General features: G+C 37.5%; 1 protein-coding gene and 1 long non-coding RNA gene across 11 annotated transcripts in view; one reads left to right on the plus strand and one right to left on the minus strand.

Moving 5' to 3' along the window:
- LOC141380815 (uncharacterized) overlaps nucleotides 1-5,649 on the plus strand; it is a 65,088-nt gene extending 59,439 nt beyond the window's left edge. Inside the window, exon 4 of the long non-coding RNA XR_015524723.1 lies at nucleotides 4,432-5,649. This is a non-coding gene — a long non-coding RNA (uncharacterized LOC141380815). The remainder of the gene's footprint in view (nucleotides 1-4,431) is intronic.
- Nucleotides 1-13,775, minus strand: part of arhgap21a (Rho GTPase activating protein 21a) — a 144,017-nt gene that overhangs the window by 3,877 nt on the left and 126,365 nt on the right. For 7 of the 10 annotated variants that reach the window (XM_087308099.1, XM_087308098.1, XM_087308097.1 and 4 more), the window contains 9 exon segments: nucleotides 13,186-13,328; nucleotides 11,139-11,297; nucleotides 10,977-11,055; nucleotides 10,364-10,437; nucleotides 10,176-10,265; nucleotides 9,070-9,195; nucleotides 8,936-8,977; nucleotides 6,700-6,805; nucleotides 550-581 (listed from right to left, as the gene is read on the minus strand). In XM_087308099.1, coding sequence (XP_087164225.1) covers nucleotides 550-581; nucleotides 6,700-6,805; nucleotides 8,936-8,977; nucleotides 9,070-9,195; nucleotides 10,176-10,265; nucleotides 10,364-10,437; nucleotides 10,977-11,055; nucleotides 11,139-11,297; nucleotides 13,186-13,328 — 851 coding nt within the window. 10 annotated transcript variants of the gene reach the window in all.

The following is a 13,775-nucleotide window of genomic DNA, read 5'->3' on the forward strand; positions in this document are numbered from 1 at the left end:
AGTGTTTGACATTTGGGGTGGCTCTAAACTTGAGCATTTCCTAATAAACACAGAATCCCAATGGTTCTACACATTAGATCACACATATTACATCAGGGGTGTCCAAACTCGGTCCTGGAGGGCCGGTGTCCAGCTGAGTTTAGCTCAAAATTGCTTCAACACACCTGCCAGGAAGTTTTTAGTATACCTTGTAAGAGCTCGATTAGCTGGTACAGGTGTGTTTGATTAGGGTTGGAGCTAAACTCACAAGGACACCAGCCCTCCAGGATGAAGATACTTGGGCTTTGACATTTCCTTAAAAAAAACACACATTCTTGATTCCCACCCCTAGGCAAAAATGCTTATGGCACATTCCAGCAATATCTCATTTCACTGTTAGACTGAATGCAGTGCATGTTCAAAGCATGACATGATGGCCTCTGATCCATCTGTCCAGTCTCTTCAAGATGGCAACTGGCTCTCAGGTTGGAGCGTTTCTGCCTGGTGAAAGAACTACACTCACCCAGCTCCACCTGACCTATCAGAAAAGTGGCTACGAGTCCAACTCACCTTAGATTTAGCAGAGTCACTTGTTGGTGAATCTGAGGAGTAAAAAAAAGAGAGGCATGGTTACTGACTTGCACATGTTCTGATTTCAAATGAACCGATGAGTAGAAAAACATGTGGGTTAAACAAGGTAGTGCATGACGACGAGAGAGTGGCAAACAAGACAGGAATGGCGAGGCAAATACATCAGGCGTGCATGCAGACAAACAAGTGATGTTTTGTTGGAATGCTCAAATACATATTCACCAGTGGTGGGTGGTCTTTCATGTGTAGCTCTATCCATTTGGAACAGACCAGATACACTACAAGAATTGTTTTATGAAGGAATTGGTGCAGTAATAGGATGCATGGACAGAGACACAAGACCACAGTCTACACAAGAAACGATGAGGGCTTTGCAGGCAGTGTCTAATGTCATTGAGTGACATTTATGATTTATGATCTATATGAAATATCTGACAATAGGTTACATATAGAAGCACATAATTGTGACTCATCTGTCTCTATAGAAACATATGTAATGATATCTAACCCAATGTTGTCTGTATATAACAGTGGCCCTTCAGAAAATAGGACCATTTAGATTAGTGTTTATCAACCACGTTCCAGGAGGACCACGAATATTGCATGTTTAGCATGCCTCCTTTGTATGTCGCACCCATTACAGGTCTTTCAGTCTTGCTAATGAGCTGATGATCCGAAATCAGATGTGTTTGGTTAAGGAGAGAGCAGGGCTGCATCCGAAATCACATACTTCCATATTATATAGTGCACTAAAATGAGTATGCAAGCCAAGTAGTATGTGCAAATTCATAGAATTCGAAAAACCGTGTGGGAGAAGTACCTAGATGACCAACTACTTCTGAGATTCTAAACTGTTGCGAGTAGGTAACGTGATGATGACAAAATGGCAGATGTAGTAAGTCCAAGTTCCATTCATACTGCTCACATTCATACTGTATAGAATGTACTTTTCTAACAGTCGAGTAGTAAATTTAACTTCAAATGCAGTACCTACAGGCAATTTCAGATGCAGCCCTGGTGATCTTCCAGGAATGTGGTTGAGAAACATTGATTTAGATAACTTTAAAGCAATAGTTGCCCTAAAAATAAAAATTACTTCATGATTTACTCACCGTCAAGCCAACCTCGGTTTACAAGACTTTAGTAGTAGGTTTACAGGACATTTTATCCTTGCTATTCCATGCTGTTGGATAGTGGCTTTTATTTTGAAGCTTTCAAAAGCACATAAATACTTCGTCAAACAAAGCCATACACCTCCACGTGGTAAACGCATGTCTTATGAATAAGATTGATGTATTTTTTGTAATGCAGGTTATGTGTGACTAAAATATACAACACTTTATGTAAGATGGATTGACAATGCAGCATTATAGGAGTAATATACCGTATAACGTTATACAGTAATAAGGCAACAAGTTGACTTGTTTGCCCTCGTCTTCTGTGGTAAATGGTTTGCTAAGTGGTTCCTTACATTCAGTCACCACTGGAAGTCATAGACTGGAGTTAATAATACAAAATTGTATAAAAACACTACCTGACAAAAGTCTTGTGACCTATCCAAGTTTTAAGAACAACAAATAATAACTTGACTTGTGGTTGATCATTTGGTATCGGAAGTGGCTTGAGACTTTGCTTAGACAAAAGTCCAAATGTACAGTACAGAATATAAAGTCATGCTGCAGTGGAAAAAATAATTAATATTGTGTATGTCTCCCATGAGCTTGGAGGACTGCATCCATACATCCCTGCAATGACTCAAATCACTGATTAATAAAGTCATCTGGAATGGCAAAGAAAGCGTCCTTGCAGGACTCCCAGAGTTCAGCAAGATTCTTTGGATTCATCTTTAATGCCTCCTTCTTCATCTTACCCCAGACATGCTCAAAACTGTTAATGTCTGGTGACCGGGCTGGCCAATCCTGGAGCACCTTGACCTTCTTTGCTTTCAGTTAATTTGATGTGGAGGCTGAAGAATGAGTAGCAGCGCTATCCTGCTGAAGAATTTGTCCTCTCCTGTGGTTAGTAATGTAATGGGCAGCACCAATGTCTTGATACCTCAGGCTGTTGAAGTTGCCATTTACTCAGCAGATCTCTCGCATACCACCATACTGAATGTAACCCCAAACCATGATTTTATCCTTCACCAAACTTGACTGATTTCTGTGCGAATCTTGGGTCCATGCAGGTTCCAACAGGTCTTCTGCAGTATTTGTGATGATTGGGATCTTCTGCCACTTTTCCAAATGATTAACTATAAGTCAAGTTATTATCTGCTGTTCTTATACAACTGAAATCGACAAAGACTTTTGTCAGGTAGTGTATAACACCGTATTGCTTCATAGGACATGCGTAAACCCCTTGGCGGCATATATATTAGTTTCACAACAAATTTACACACTTGTATACAGCACAGAGGAGCCAGGATAAAATGTAAAACTACTCCAACTGTGTTTGGACAAAAAATGAAATATACACTGATGATGGCTTGGCGGTGAGAAAACTAAGGTGTAATTTTCCTTTTTAAGTGAACTATTGCTTTAAGTATATCCTCCAATACTTTCACTCCCAGTCAAGTACTGTACACTTTGTACTTCATACCTGTTTTAAGGCTGATATATAATGTACTAATTGCAAAGTGAAATTTAGCATTTCAGCTATACAATCTCATCCACTCTAATTGAGATCAAGAAATATATAGTATGGCATACAGAAATCCTAAAAGCCAAGAAAAAGCTCCTGTGCAGTACAATGAAATGATAGATTAGGCGGTCTGGATGTTTAATGACAGTGCTGGAGCTGGTCTGATGTGTGCTGTCGTGACCACAATGAAGACGAGACACACAAGGCATGAACCAAGGTCAAGATGTGACAGGGGTCAGAGAGGGGCTAGCTACGCAGAAAAAGATGACACTATGGGAAGACAGAATGCCAGCAAAGGGGAAAATAAAAAAGCGAAAGAATTGATTCACTGCTGTCTTTGCTCCCATGCAAATTTTGGAGGCTTATTTCTTCGATGTCAAGCCGAGCCCCCCTGTACACCCCTTGGTGGTGACAAATGGTATGACCGAGTGATATTCAGAGCCGAGTAGCATTACCATGCCGTCTCTCCGTTTGGCCAGCGTTCAGAGAGAGAGAGAGAGAGGGGGGCGAGAGATGGCGAAGAGTCTTTGAGACAGCGGCACTGCTCTACGCCAGGTAAACCCACAAATCACACAACCCAACACTTCCGCTGCGCTTTCCCTTTGCACTTTTGCGCTCTCTTTTCTCAGTCGCCCCCGCGTCATAAAATGCGAGGGTGTCTGCAGACTAGGCAGCTACACTGCGGGCAACAGTCCTCCCTCTTCCTACAGTTCCAGCTGCCCATCGCGGACACTACTGAGTCCATCAGTGACATCAAGGTGTGAAAGACTCCGCCCACTTGGCCTGTGTCAAGATCAGTATGTGTGAATGCTGGGAAAGCCTTTAGGACACGCGACAGAGTGGCACTAGGGACAGAGGGATCAGAGATTGGCAAGCGGGTTTTGCGCTTTCGGCTTTAGCTTTCTCTTGGAGAAAGAACAGGACGTGTTAGTGCTGCAGTTGGCACAACTACAGAGATGACCCTGCCTCGTTTTAATGCGTAGAGAAAGAGACATACAAGCTAAATGGGGCAATTGAATGGAAATGGTCGCATTTCAGCTCAAAATCAAAAGCAAGTGTATTTTGCATAAAGTACATGAAGCCCATTCCAGAGATCAGTCAGTTCTTTTAGAATTTTCAAAACAATTAAATGGATAATTCAGCCAAAAATGAAAACCCAGTCATTATTTCCTCATGCTAATGTTGTTCTTATGATGTTTACTCATGTTATTTATTTTTCAGACCACAGAAAGAAAGAAGTAAAAAGACAAAATGACTTCTGCTCCTCCAATCAGTGAATGAAGAGATGGTTCATCCAAAATGGAAAACTCTGTCACCATTTACTCACCCTTCACTTGGTCAAAACCTAATTGAGGGATTTTTAAAATGTTGAACACAAAAAAAGTTTTTTAAAAATGTTGAAAACCTGTAACCACTCACTTCCAAAGTATTGTTTTTCTTGTTATTGAAGTCGCACATTTTGCCAAGTACGATGGCGATCCTGGATTAACACCAAAGCTGTGTTCACACCAGATGTGGAACGCAAATTGCGCTATTTGCGCATGAATAGACGCGTGAACATTTCGAGTTTACTCACTTGTGCATCAAATCTGCTTCATTCACGCGTCAAATTCCCTTCACAACAGATACGAATTTGCATGATGGGCAGGGCTTCTGTCTGCTCGATGACTCTAGCTTTGTTGCTAAATGGCGAACATTTATTTTATTGAGAGAATAGCTGTGCTTATGTGCTTTAGGAAGACTAAAAAACAGCGTTGATTTGTTTGGAGCCGTGTCCGAGTCCACTAGATCCTTTCAGAGGTGCATTCAGCTCTATGCGCTCATAAAATCCTCCAGAAATGAAACCTGGATGATGGAGATTTTCAGCGGTGCTTCTGACTGAGCCGAGCCTATTTGATGAACTGATGTCGGTGGCAGCAGGAGGATTTTCCCCTGGGACACCAACAACAGGTGCTACATCATAATCATGCCCCCACAAGAGCAAGCTCCTGCCTGGCTAACGTGACGTGAATTTCCCCTATAGTTTAGATTTTTGAACTCGAGCGATTTGCGTGAAATACGCGGTATGTGGGTCATTCGTACAAAACGCTCAACTCGGGCCGCCTCATTCATGCGTATTGTGCCGTGGGATGTCTATTCGTGTCTTTGCATTGACTTAACATGTAAATTACTCTCGCTTGACACTTCATCCACGTCTGGTGTGAACGCAACATAAGGCTGCATTTACACTGCAGATCTTGATGGTCAACGCTGATTTTTTGTGAATTTTTCCGATTTTTTTTTTTTGATGACCGGCTTACATCATCTTTTAAAAGTGACTCGTATCCGATTGTCTGCCTTTACACAGCACATGGCAATGGCAAAATGACCAGGAAAAAAGAGCGGGCGCTGACCGACAGCTGATAATTAAAGAGCACTCTTTTCTCCATTACTGTGTTTAATGTGTGTGTGTGTGTGTGTGAGTGTTTGTGTGTGTGTGTGTGTGTTTAAATAATAAATATTAATAGAAATAATAATACTAGAAAAATAAATAATATTCTTTATATAAATATTTGATGTTGCTCTCACAATTTAAATTTAATTTTTGTTTTGTTTTATCAGTTTAAAGATTTCGCAGGTTAATAGTCACCTAAATGTTCAATAGGTTTATAATTGTACCTCAATGTCGTGACAGATCCACCTGCCGCCGCTAGTAGGCACCACTAACTCGGTCAGTTTTCTTGTCCAAAGAATATAATCACCATTCTTTGATACTCCTTTAGATTTGTGCTGGTTGATATTATACCATTAAATATATGAATGCAAAGCATTTGTCCTTTTGTGGTGCAAAAATAAAGATACAGATCTCTGGAGCAACATCTAGGTGAGTAAACGATGTCAAAATGATCATTTTTAAATGAACAGAGCATTTAGGGACATTTTTTTTCCCCACAAATCTATGTTACGGTGGTGCTACAGAATGTTTTATTGATGCTATTCATTACATTCTTGTAAATTCCAAGTCATATTTTTTTTTCCTTTTGCTGAATATTTGTTTTTCCTGATTTGTTTTGTGCTGTATGAAATATGTCTTCACTATGTTTATGTACGATATACACAAACATAAAAAATGACCCAAACAGAAATGGGATAACAACTGAAAATGTCCAAAACTGGCAAGTGAAATTAAATCAGATTTAAAAATGGAAAATAAAAACCAAAATGTTCTAGAAGTCGCGCCAAGCAAGCTGCTGAAGGCCAAAAAGTATATATCGTGCATATCTTGCCTTACAAACTTGCACTGTAATTAAGCCACACCACAGTAGCTTTTGTTAAAACACAGGAGAACCTGCTTCTGTTCTCAGAAAAGCAAAGCAGTTTTCATCAATGTTAAACACATCGCTTAAACACATTGTATTTTATTTTAGGTCACATGACTAAGACAAAGACATTTTTTCAGCACAAAATTACACGTATTTAACAGAGGGTTCAACCAAGGGCACATGTTACCTGACACTTCCCCAGGAGAGGTTCCTGTCCGGCCAATGTTGGTCAGCAGGTGGTCAATATTAGGCACAGGCTGAGACTCCACAGCACTTTCCTCCTGGACTGTAGTCTGAACAAAAACACACATAAGAAACAACATTTGTACAAGAAATCTGGGATTTTTTGGAGATTTTCTGCATAGAAGTTCAGGGTGGTGGCTACTTTCTCAAAAGAGCAAATACAAAAAAAAAAACATATTAAAAAGTCAAATTCAAATAAACATAAACTGGAAAATCATTTTGTCTAAAAAAATGACGATTAGCAAATATTAGGGGAATATTATGTTCAAGGTCTCGCGAGACTAAATCGCAACTGACTTCAACTGTATATATATATATATATATATATATATATATGTGTGTGTGTGTGTGTGTGTGTGTGTGTGTGTATCGCTCACCTAAAGTTCTATGTGTAACGTCAGACAACAATTAACTAGAACTCATCCATTTAAACATTATTCTACCACTGGTGTAATTTTAGCGACAATATTTTAAGGTCAAAAAACTTTCAAAGTGCTGCTTTAAAGCTTCCCATACCCACATGCAGTGGGTAATAATACAATTTACATGTGTACATTGTACAATTGTGTGTTTGCTTTAAGAAATGGATTTATAGAGTTATTAGATTCCAACAAAAGGGAAAACGTTTTTTACAGTTCCGCCTATACAACTTTAAAGACATAAAGGGGTAAAAATGCAATCTCTCTTAACACTTAGGAGGTTAAAGAATAAGTTCACCCAAAAAATGAAAATCACCTTGTTTCCTCTCCTTTGTCTCAATTTAAATCTTTATGAGTTTCTTTTCTTCTGTGCAAAACGAAAACACACTGACTCCCATAATAAAAAAGTAAAGTTCCACAAATAAATTTTGAGAAGAGTATGTGATATGTTCCACTACAGCTGATCATTATCGCTAATCATTAGCTGGCCTATCAGATCATTCTAAAACTACTATAAATGTCCTGCCAAAACTTCAATCCCTATTTTCATTTTTGGGAAAAAAAACAAAACTCTATCCTTCCCTTCTGCCTTCTCCTTATTCTATGATCGGGCAACATGGCGGCTCAGTGACTGTTGCTGCTGCCTCACAAAGGGAGGGCCAAAGGTTCAAGTTCTAATTGAGCCGGTCGGCACTTTCTGTGTGGAGTTTGCATGTTCGCCCCGTGTTCGCGTTTTCCCTGGGTGCTCCGGTTTCCTCCCATAGTCAGGTCCACCATTTCAGCCAAAGTATAAAACAGGGGGCTCTCGAGAAATACCTGATCTCGTATCCCTCCTAATGCTCACTGACCAGGCGGGAACCTTGGGCTCATCTATCACCGAGCTCAGGGTTCTCTCCCGGGACAGCATGCCAAACCTGCTATTAAAGTGGAGCAGTATCTAAGTGTGAACTCTTGAAATACTATGGAAGTCAACCAGCATTTTTATAAATATCTTCTTTTGTGTTCTAAAGAAAAAAAAGATACTAAAATGGTAGAATAATTAATTTTTTAAGTGAACTATCCCTTTAAGGTGAAATCTAATACCAAACCCTCTAAAACATAAAGGTTCCCAGTTTCTGCTGTGATGACACTATGTGTTGCTTAAAGAAACTTTCAGTGGACAGTTCTTGAAAAGAACCATTTTGTGTGTGTGTGTGTGTGTGTGTGTGTGTGTGTGTGTGTGTGTGTGTGTGTGTGTGTGTGTGAAAAGTCTAATCTTATAGGTTCTTCAAGGAACCACCGATCCCACTGATTCATTCATTCATTCATTAATTTTCTTGTCGGCTTAATCCCTTTATTAATCCAGGGTCACCACAGCGGAATGAACCACCAACTTATCCAGCAAGTTTTTACACAGTAGATGCTCTTCCAGCTGCAACCCATCTCTGGGAAACATCCACACACACATTCACACACACACACTCATACACTACGGACAGTTTAGCCTACCCAATTCACCTGCACCGCATGTCTTTGGACTGTGGGGGAAACCGGAGCACCCGAAGGAAACCCACGCGAAGGCAGGGAGAACATGCAAACTCCACACAGAAACGCCAACTGAGCCGAGGTTCGAACCCGCGACCCAGCGACCTTCTTGCTCTATCCCACTGATTATTTACTTTTATTTGTTCACTTCACAGAAAACACATCTAAAAGAATTTCAAAAACTAATAAATGAAAAAAAAACATTGCAATAAAGCAAGCAGTTGTACTAATACACACCGTAGGCTCGTTGTCACCCTCCTCAGTGAAGAACCAGTCATACTGTAAAAAAACATCAAAGTTATTTCGCCAAATTTAAAAGCGTGACACATTTAAAAGAGAGGCTTTCTTCATCAGAACAACAAGTTACTCACATGCTGAATGAGCGTTTCGACAATCTTGTATTGGTCTGGCATGTGTGTGACCATGTGAGTCATGTTGTCTTCAGATGTTCTCACCAGCGTCGGCCCGAACACAATAGCCAGATTCCGTGGCTCCATCTGACACAACGATAAATGGACATGAGACATTTCTCCTTTTTAGAGATATCAAACAAACACGATAGAAAAGTGGATACAGGAAATCAGGGGTGTCCAGATCCAATCATGAATCGAACAGCACCTCACAATCAGGAGTCAAATTTAATGTTACCTTTTGTTTGTTTTGTAAATGAGTCAGATTTTTAAAAATATAAATGTAAAAATGCCAACGAGTAGAGGGCAATGCACAAGGCATCGGCAAGCAAATCAAGGCAAAGGCAGGCACAGCTTAGTGTATTCAGCATTGAATTCTATTGTGTTATTAATACAATTGTTTCAAGAGTTCACACTTAGCTGATGATTGATTATAAGCAAGTTTGGCATGCTGTCCCGGGAGAAAGCCCTGAGCCCAAAAGGTCCTTGAGCCCTGGGCTCCCTCCTGTTTGCAGGGCGAGAGGGGAGCATTGAGCTTAGGTAGATCTCGACAACTCCCCCCTTGATAAGAGCTGATTGCTAAAATGATTGCTATTTAGAGATATGCTGCAGGATAAGAGATTGACTGTAGTGCTAAATTTAGATGGATCATTTCACTTGTAGTGCATGTTTTTGGAATGTGGGAGGAAACCGAAGAACCCAGGGAAAACCCACGCGAGCTTGGGAAGAACATGCAAACTACACACAGAAACAACAGCCGGCCCGTTAAAGGACTAGAACCAGTGACGTTCTTGCTTTGAGGCAACAGTACTAACCACTGGGCCACCGTGCCGCCCTATAAAGGGAAAGGTAGAAAAGTAGTGATGGAAGGGAGGTTTCTTCAAATCGATGATGGCTTTAGTGAGAAACCCTGGCTCTTTATAGTGGGATAGGACTGGCCTGATTGGTGGATCATACATGGCTAATGCAGAATCAGCTGTGTTCAATCATAATCATGTGATCCTCTCGAAATTAGTTTATAAATAAACTTCACTTATGTTAAAAAAAAACATGAAAAAAGACATTACCTTGTTCTTTTCTGAATTTTCAGCCACAGTTTTGAGATGTGCCGAGAGGAACTTCAGCGTTTCATAATGATGATCAGGCAACTCGTGAAGCTGAAATTTAAGAGGTTTATTTGGGACTGCGATCACATACAGTATAGTAAAATTATTACTACTATAAACAAACTTAAATGAGGTAAACAACTGCTTACCAATCTCTTCAGCACTTTGAGTCTCTCTACGGGATCCTCTATTCTGTTGCCATCGATGAAGTCTGCATATCTTTCTACAGAGGTTAGAGTATGAATAAAAATGATTGAGGTATTAAGTCAAGTTTTAAAAGTGAATCGGTTTTAAAGGGATATTTCAGCGCAAAATTAACATTTAATTAGTATTTACTCTCCCTCAAAAATACATCTTTTTTGTGTCTCTTTCTTCCATTGAACAATAGAACATATAATTCCAGACAAGCAAAGAATATTATCTTGTTTTCAGAAATAATTTCAGAGTTTTTCTTTAAAAAGCTAAATAATCTTGTTTTTTGCTTGTTCTAAGGGAAACACTCATTTAATTTTGACATATTATTTCTGAAAACAAGGGAATATTTTTTACTTGTCCAGAAAATGCTTCCTGATTTAAGAATTTAAAGATTTTTGGACTAGAAATAAGACAAAAAAAGTGTTGAAACTGCATGTCTACAGTATATGATACACAGCCACTAGATGGCGAACTACACAGTTCATTTTGAGAAAGAGCAAGATACATATAAATCAAATATGAGTAATAAAGCGCCTCAAGCAAGGGAATTCCAACAAGAACTTTTACCGTTAGTGAAGAGCGGTTCAGGAAGTTTCCTGAAGAAGGATTTGAGTAGACTGCTGATCACATTCAGGTCCTTCCATTTCTGTAGAGCAAAAAAAAAAGAGCTCAAGGAAGAAGCAGAGAAAATATGACATATTATACTCAATGACAGATATATACACTTACATCATCCTGAATATCTATGTCAGCCATTCCCTTGTTATTGAGCTCTTCTTGCATGATGGAGATGGCAGCGTTGTTTCCTGGCACTCTGTAGATGCCTGTGTATTCCAGTCCTCGTTCTTCCACCAGGTTACAGCACACTTCAACTATCAGAGGAACAAACTAAAAACAAACAAAGCTTGGTCACATACCTGCCAATATAAACTTCCAAGACTGTACGCCATGTGAATATATGCTGCTTGCATAGACAAATGTGACTCTAAAATCAGCAGTATGCAAAACGTTTTTATGGTTTCTAAATACAAACTTAAATAAATGATTACTGGTCAAACATCTTTAAACACTTGCAGCTAAAAATATCACTATTCTAAAGAGGTTAATCCCTTAAAAAATGATGAGATTGAAGTCATAATCTTTAGAGAATAAAGTTGAATAATTATGGGAATTAGGTGAAAATATTATGATAATAAAGTCAAAGTTATACAAGAATAAAGTCATAATATTATGAGAATTAAGTCAAAATATTAAAAGAATAATGTCAGGGTTATACGAGATAAACATTGAAATGTTACGAGAATAAAGTCGAAATGTTACGATAATGAAGTCGTAGTTATACGAGATTAAAGTAAAAATATTTCAAGAATAAAGTCAAAATATTCAGAGAATAAATTTTTAATATTTTGACAATAAAGTCAGAGTTTTACGAAATTAAAGTCATAATATTTTGGGAATAAAGTCAAAATACTACGAGAGTAAAGTCAGACTTGTACGAGATAAACATCGAAATGCTACAATAAAAAACTAGTAGTTATATGAGATTAAAGTCGTGATATTTTAAGAAAAAAGTGGAATTATTACGAGTACAAGATCGAAATATGAGAAAAAAGTCAAAGTTATACTAGATTAAAGTCATAATATTTTGAGAAGAAGCTGAAATATTACGATAATAAAGTCAGAGTTATATAAAAAAAGTCATAATATTTAGAGAATAAAGTCAAAATATTACAAGAATAAAGTCGGAGATGTACGAGTTAATTATTTAAATGTTACAAGAATAAAGTCAGGGTTATACGATATAAACATTGAAATGTTACAAGAATAAAGTCGAAATGTTACGAAAATCGTTATATGAGATTAAAGTTGTAATATTTTGAGAATAAAGTTGAAATATTTCAAGAAAAAATGTGTAATATTATGAGAGTAAAGTCAGAGTTATACAAGATTAAATTCGTAATTGTTCGAAATAAAGTTGAAATATTTCGAGAATAAAGTCGAAGTTGTACGAGATTAGTCATAATATATTGCGAATAAATTTGAAACATTATGAGAATAAAGTTGAAGTTGTACGAGATTAAAGTCATGACATTTTGAGAATAAAGTTGAAATATTACGAGAATAAAGTCAAAGTTGAGCAAGATTAAAGTCGTAATATTTTGAGAATAAAGTTGAATTATTACGAGAATAAAGTTGAAGTTGTAAGAGATAAAAGTCATAATATTTTGAGAATAAAGTTGAAATATTACGAGAATAAAGTCAAAGTTGAGCAAGATTAAAGACGTAATATTTTGAGAATAAAGTCGCAATATTTCGAGATTAAAGTTGAAATATACCGAGAAATTTTTTTAAATATTATGAAAGTAAAATCGTAAAGTCGTACAATATAATTACAAAACATCTACAGTAAATACATAATATACACATTATAGAAAGAACAAAGTCTCTTGATTACTACAAATAAATATCAGCATTTTCACATTAATATGTGTTGAATAATAATACAAAATCTTTAAAAAATATTAATATGAATAATAACTGTAAAACTGCTTGTCATATTTAAGGTTTAGCGAATTGCATTTAATTGCAATTTATACAGTCAAGTTTCCAACAATATTGTGTTTCCTTTACTAAACAGTAAATTGTTTTAAAATACATTATTTCAGTTGCAAGTATTTGTTTTATTAAGAGTAAGCTCGTTCAAAAAAGACGTCTTAAGTATGTCATTGACATCATGAATGTCATGTGAAACAGTAAAATAAGGACATTGTCTTACTCTGTTGTTCTGAGCTGGAGGACAGTCGTCTAGTCTTACTCCAAAAGTGACTCCAGGAGACGGTTTCTTCTCAAATGGCTTTCTCATCAGTCCAGGGATGCCCTTCCTCCATGTGCCCTTATCCTTGGGCGGGCTGGTTTCATCTATTCACAAAACAACCATTATAAGAACCAAACATTTGCACTGAATCAATGACCTTTAATATACAGTACTGTGCAAAAGTGCTGAGAACCATGCCAACTTTATTGGCCTAAGACTTTTGCACAATATATAATCAATCAGTCTCTTTAATAAAACAGGGTTTCTACAGGTTTCACCAAGTCAAATTCAAGACTTTTAAAGACCTTTTTAAGACCATTAAGAATGAAATATTAGACTTTAAGAGGGCAAAACACTTAGGATTTTTTTTGTGTAATGGCCAGTGTATTATTTTTTTACTCACCCCATTAAAATTTACATTCTGTTATTTCTTAGCCAGATATGTTAAATAAAGTGTCAAAACATAGTTATATACATTTATATTTTATATTACAATAAATTGTCAAAACAATAATAAACCTAATTTATTCACAAAGTGAAGTTTATTTAAA

This window comes from Danio rerio, chromosome 24 (genome assembly GCF_052040795.2).
Source record: "Danio rerio strain M-AB ecotype USA chromosome 24, GRCz13ab, whole genome shotgun sequence".
In the NCBI taxonomy this organism is placed as follows: domain Eukaryota; kingdom Metazoa; phylum Chordata; class Actinopteri; order Cypriniformes; family Danionidae; genus Danio; species Danio rerio.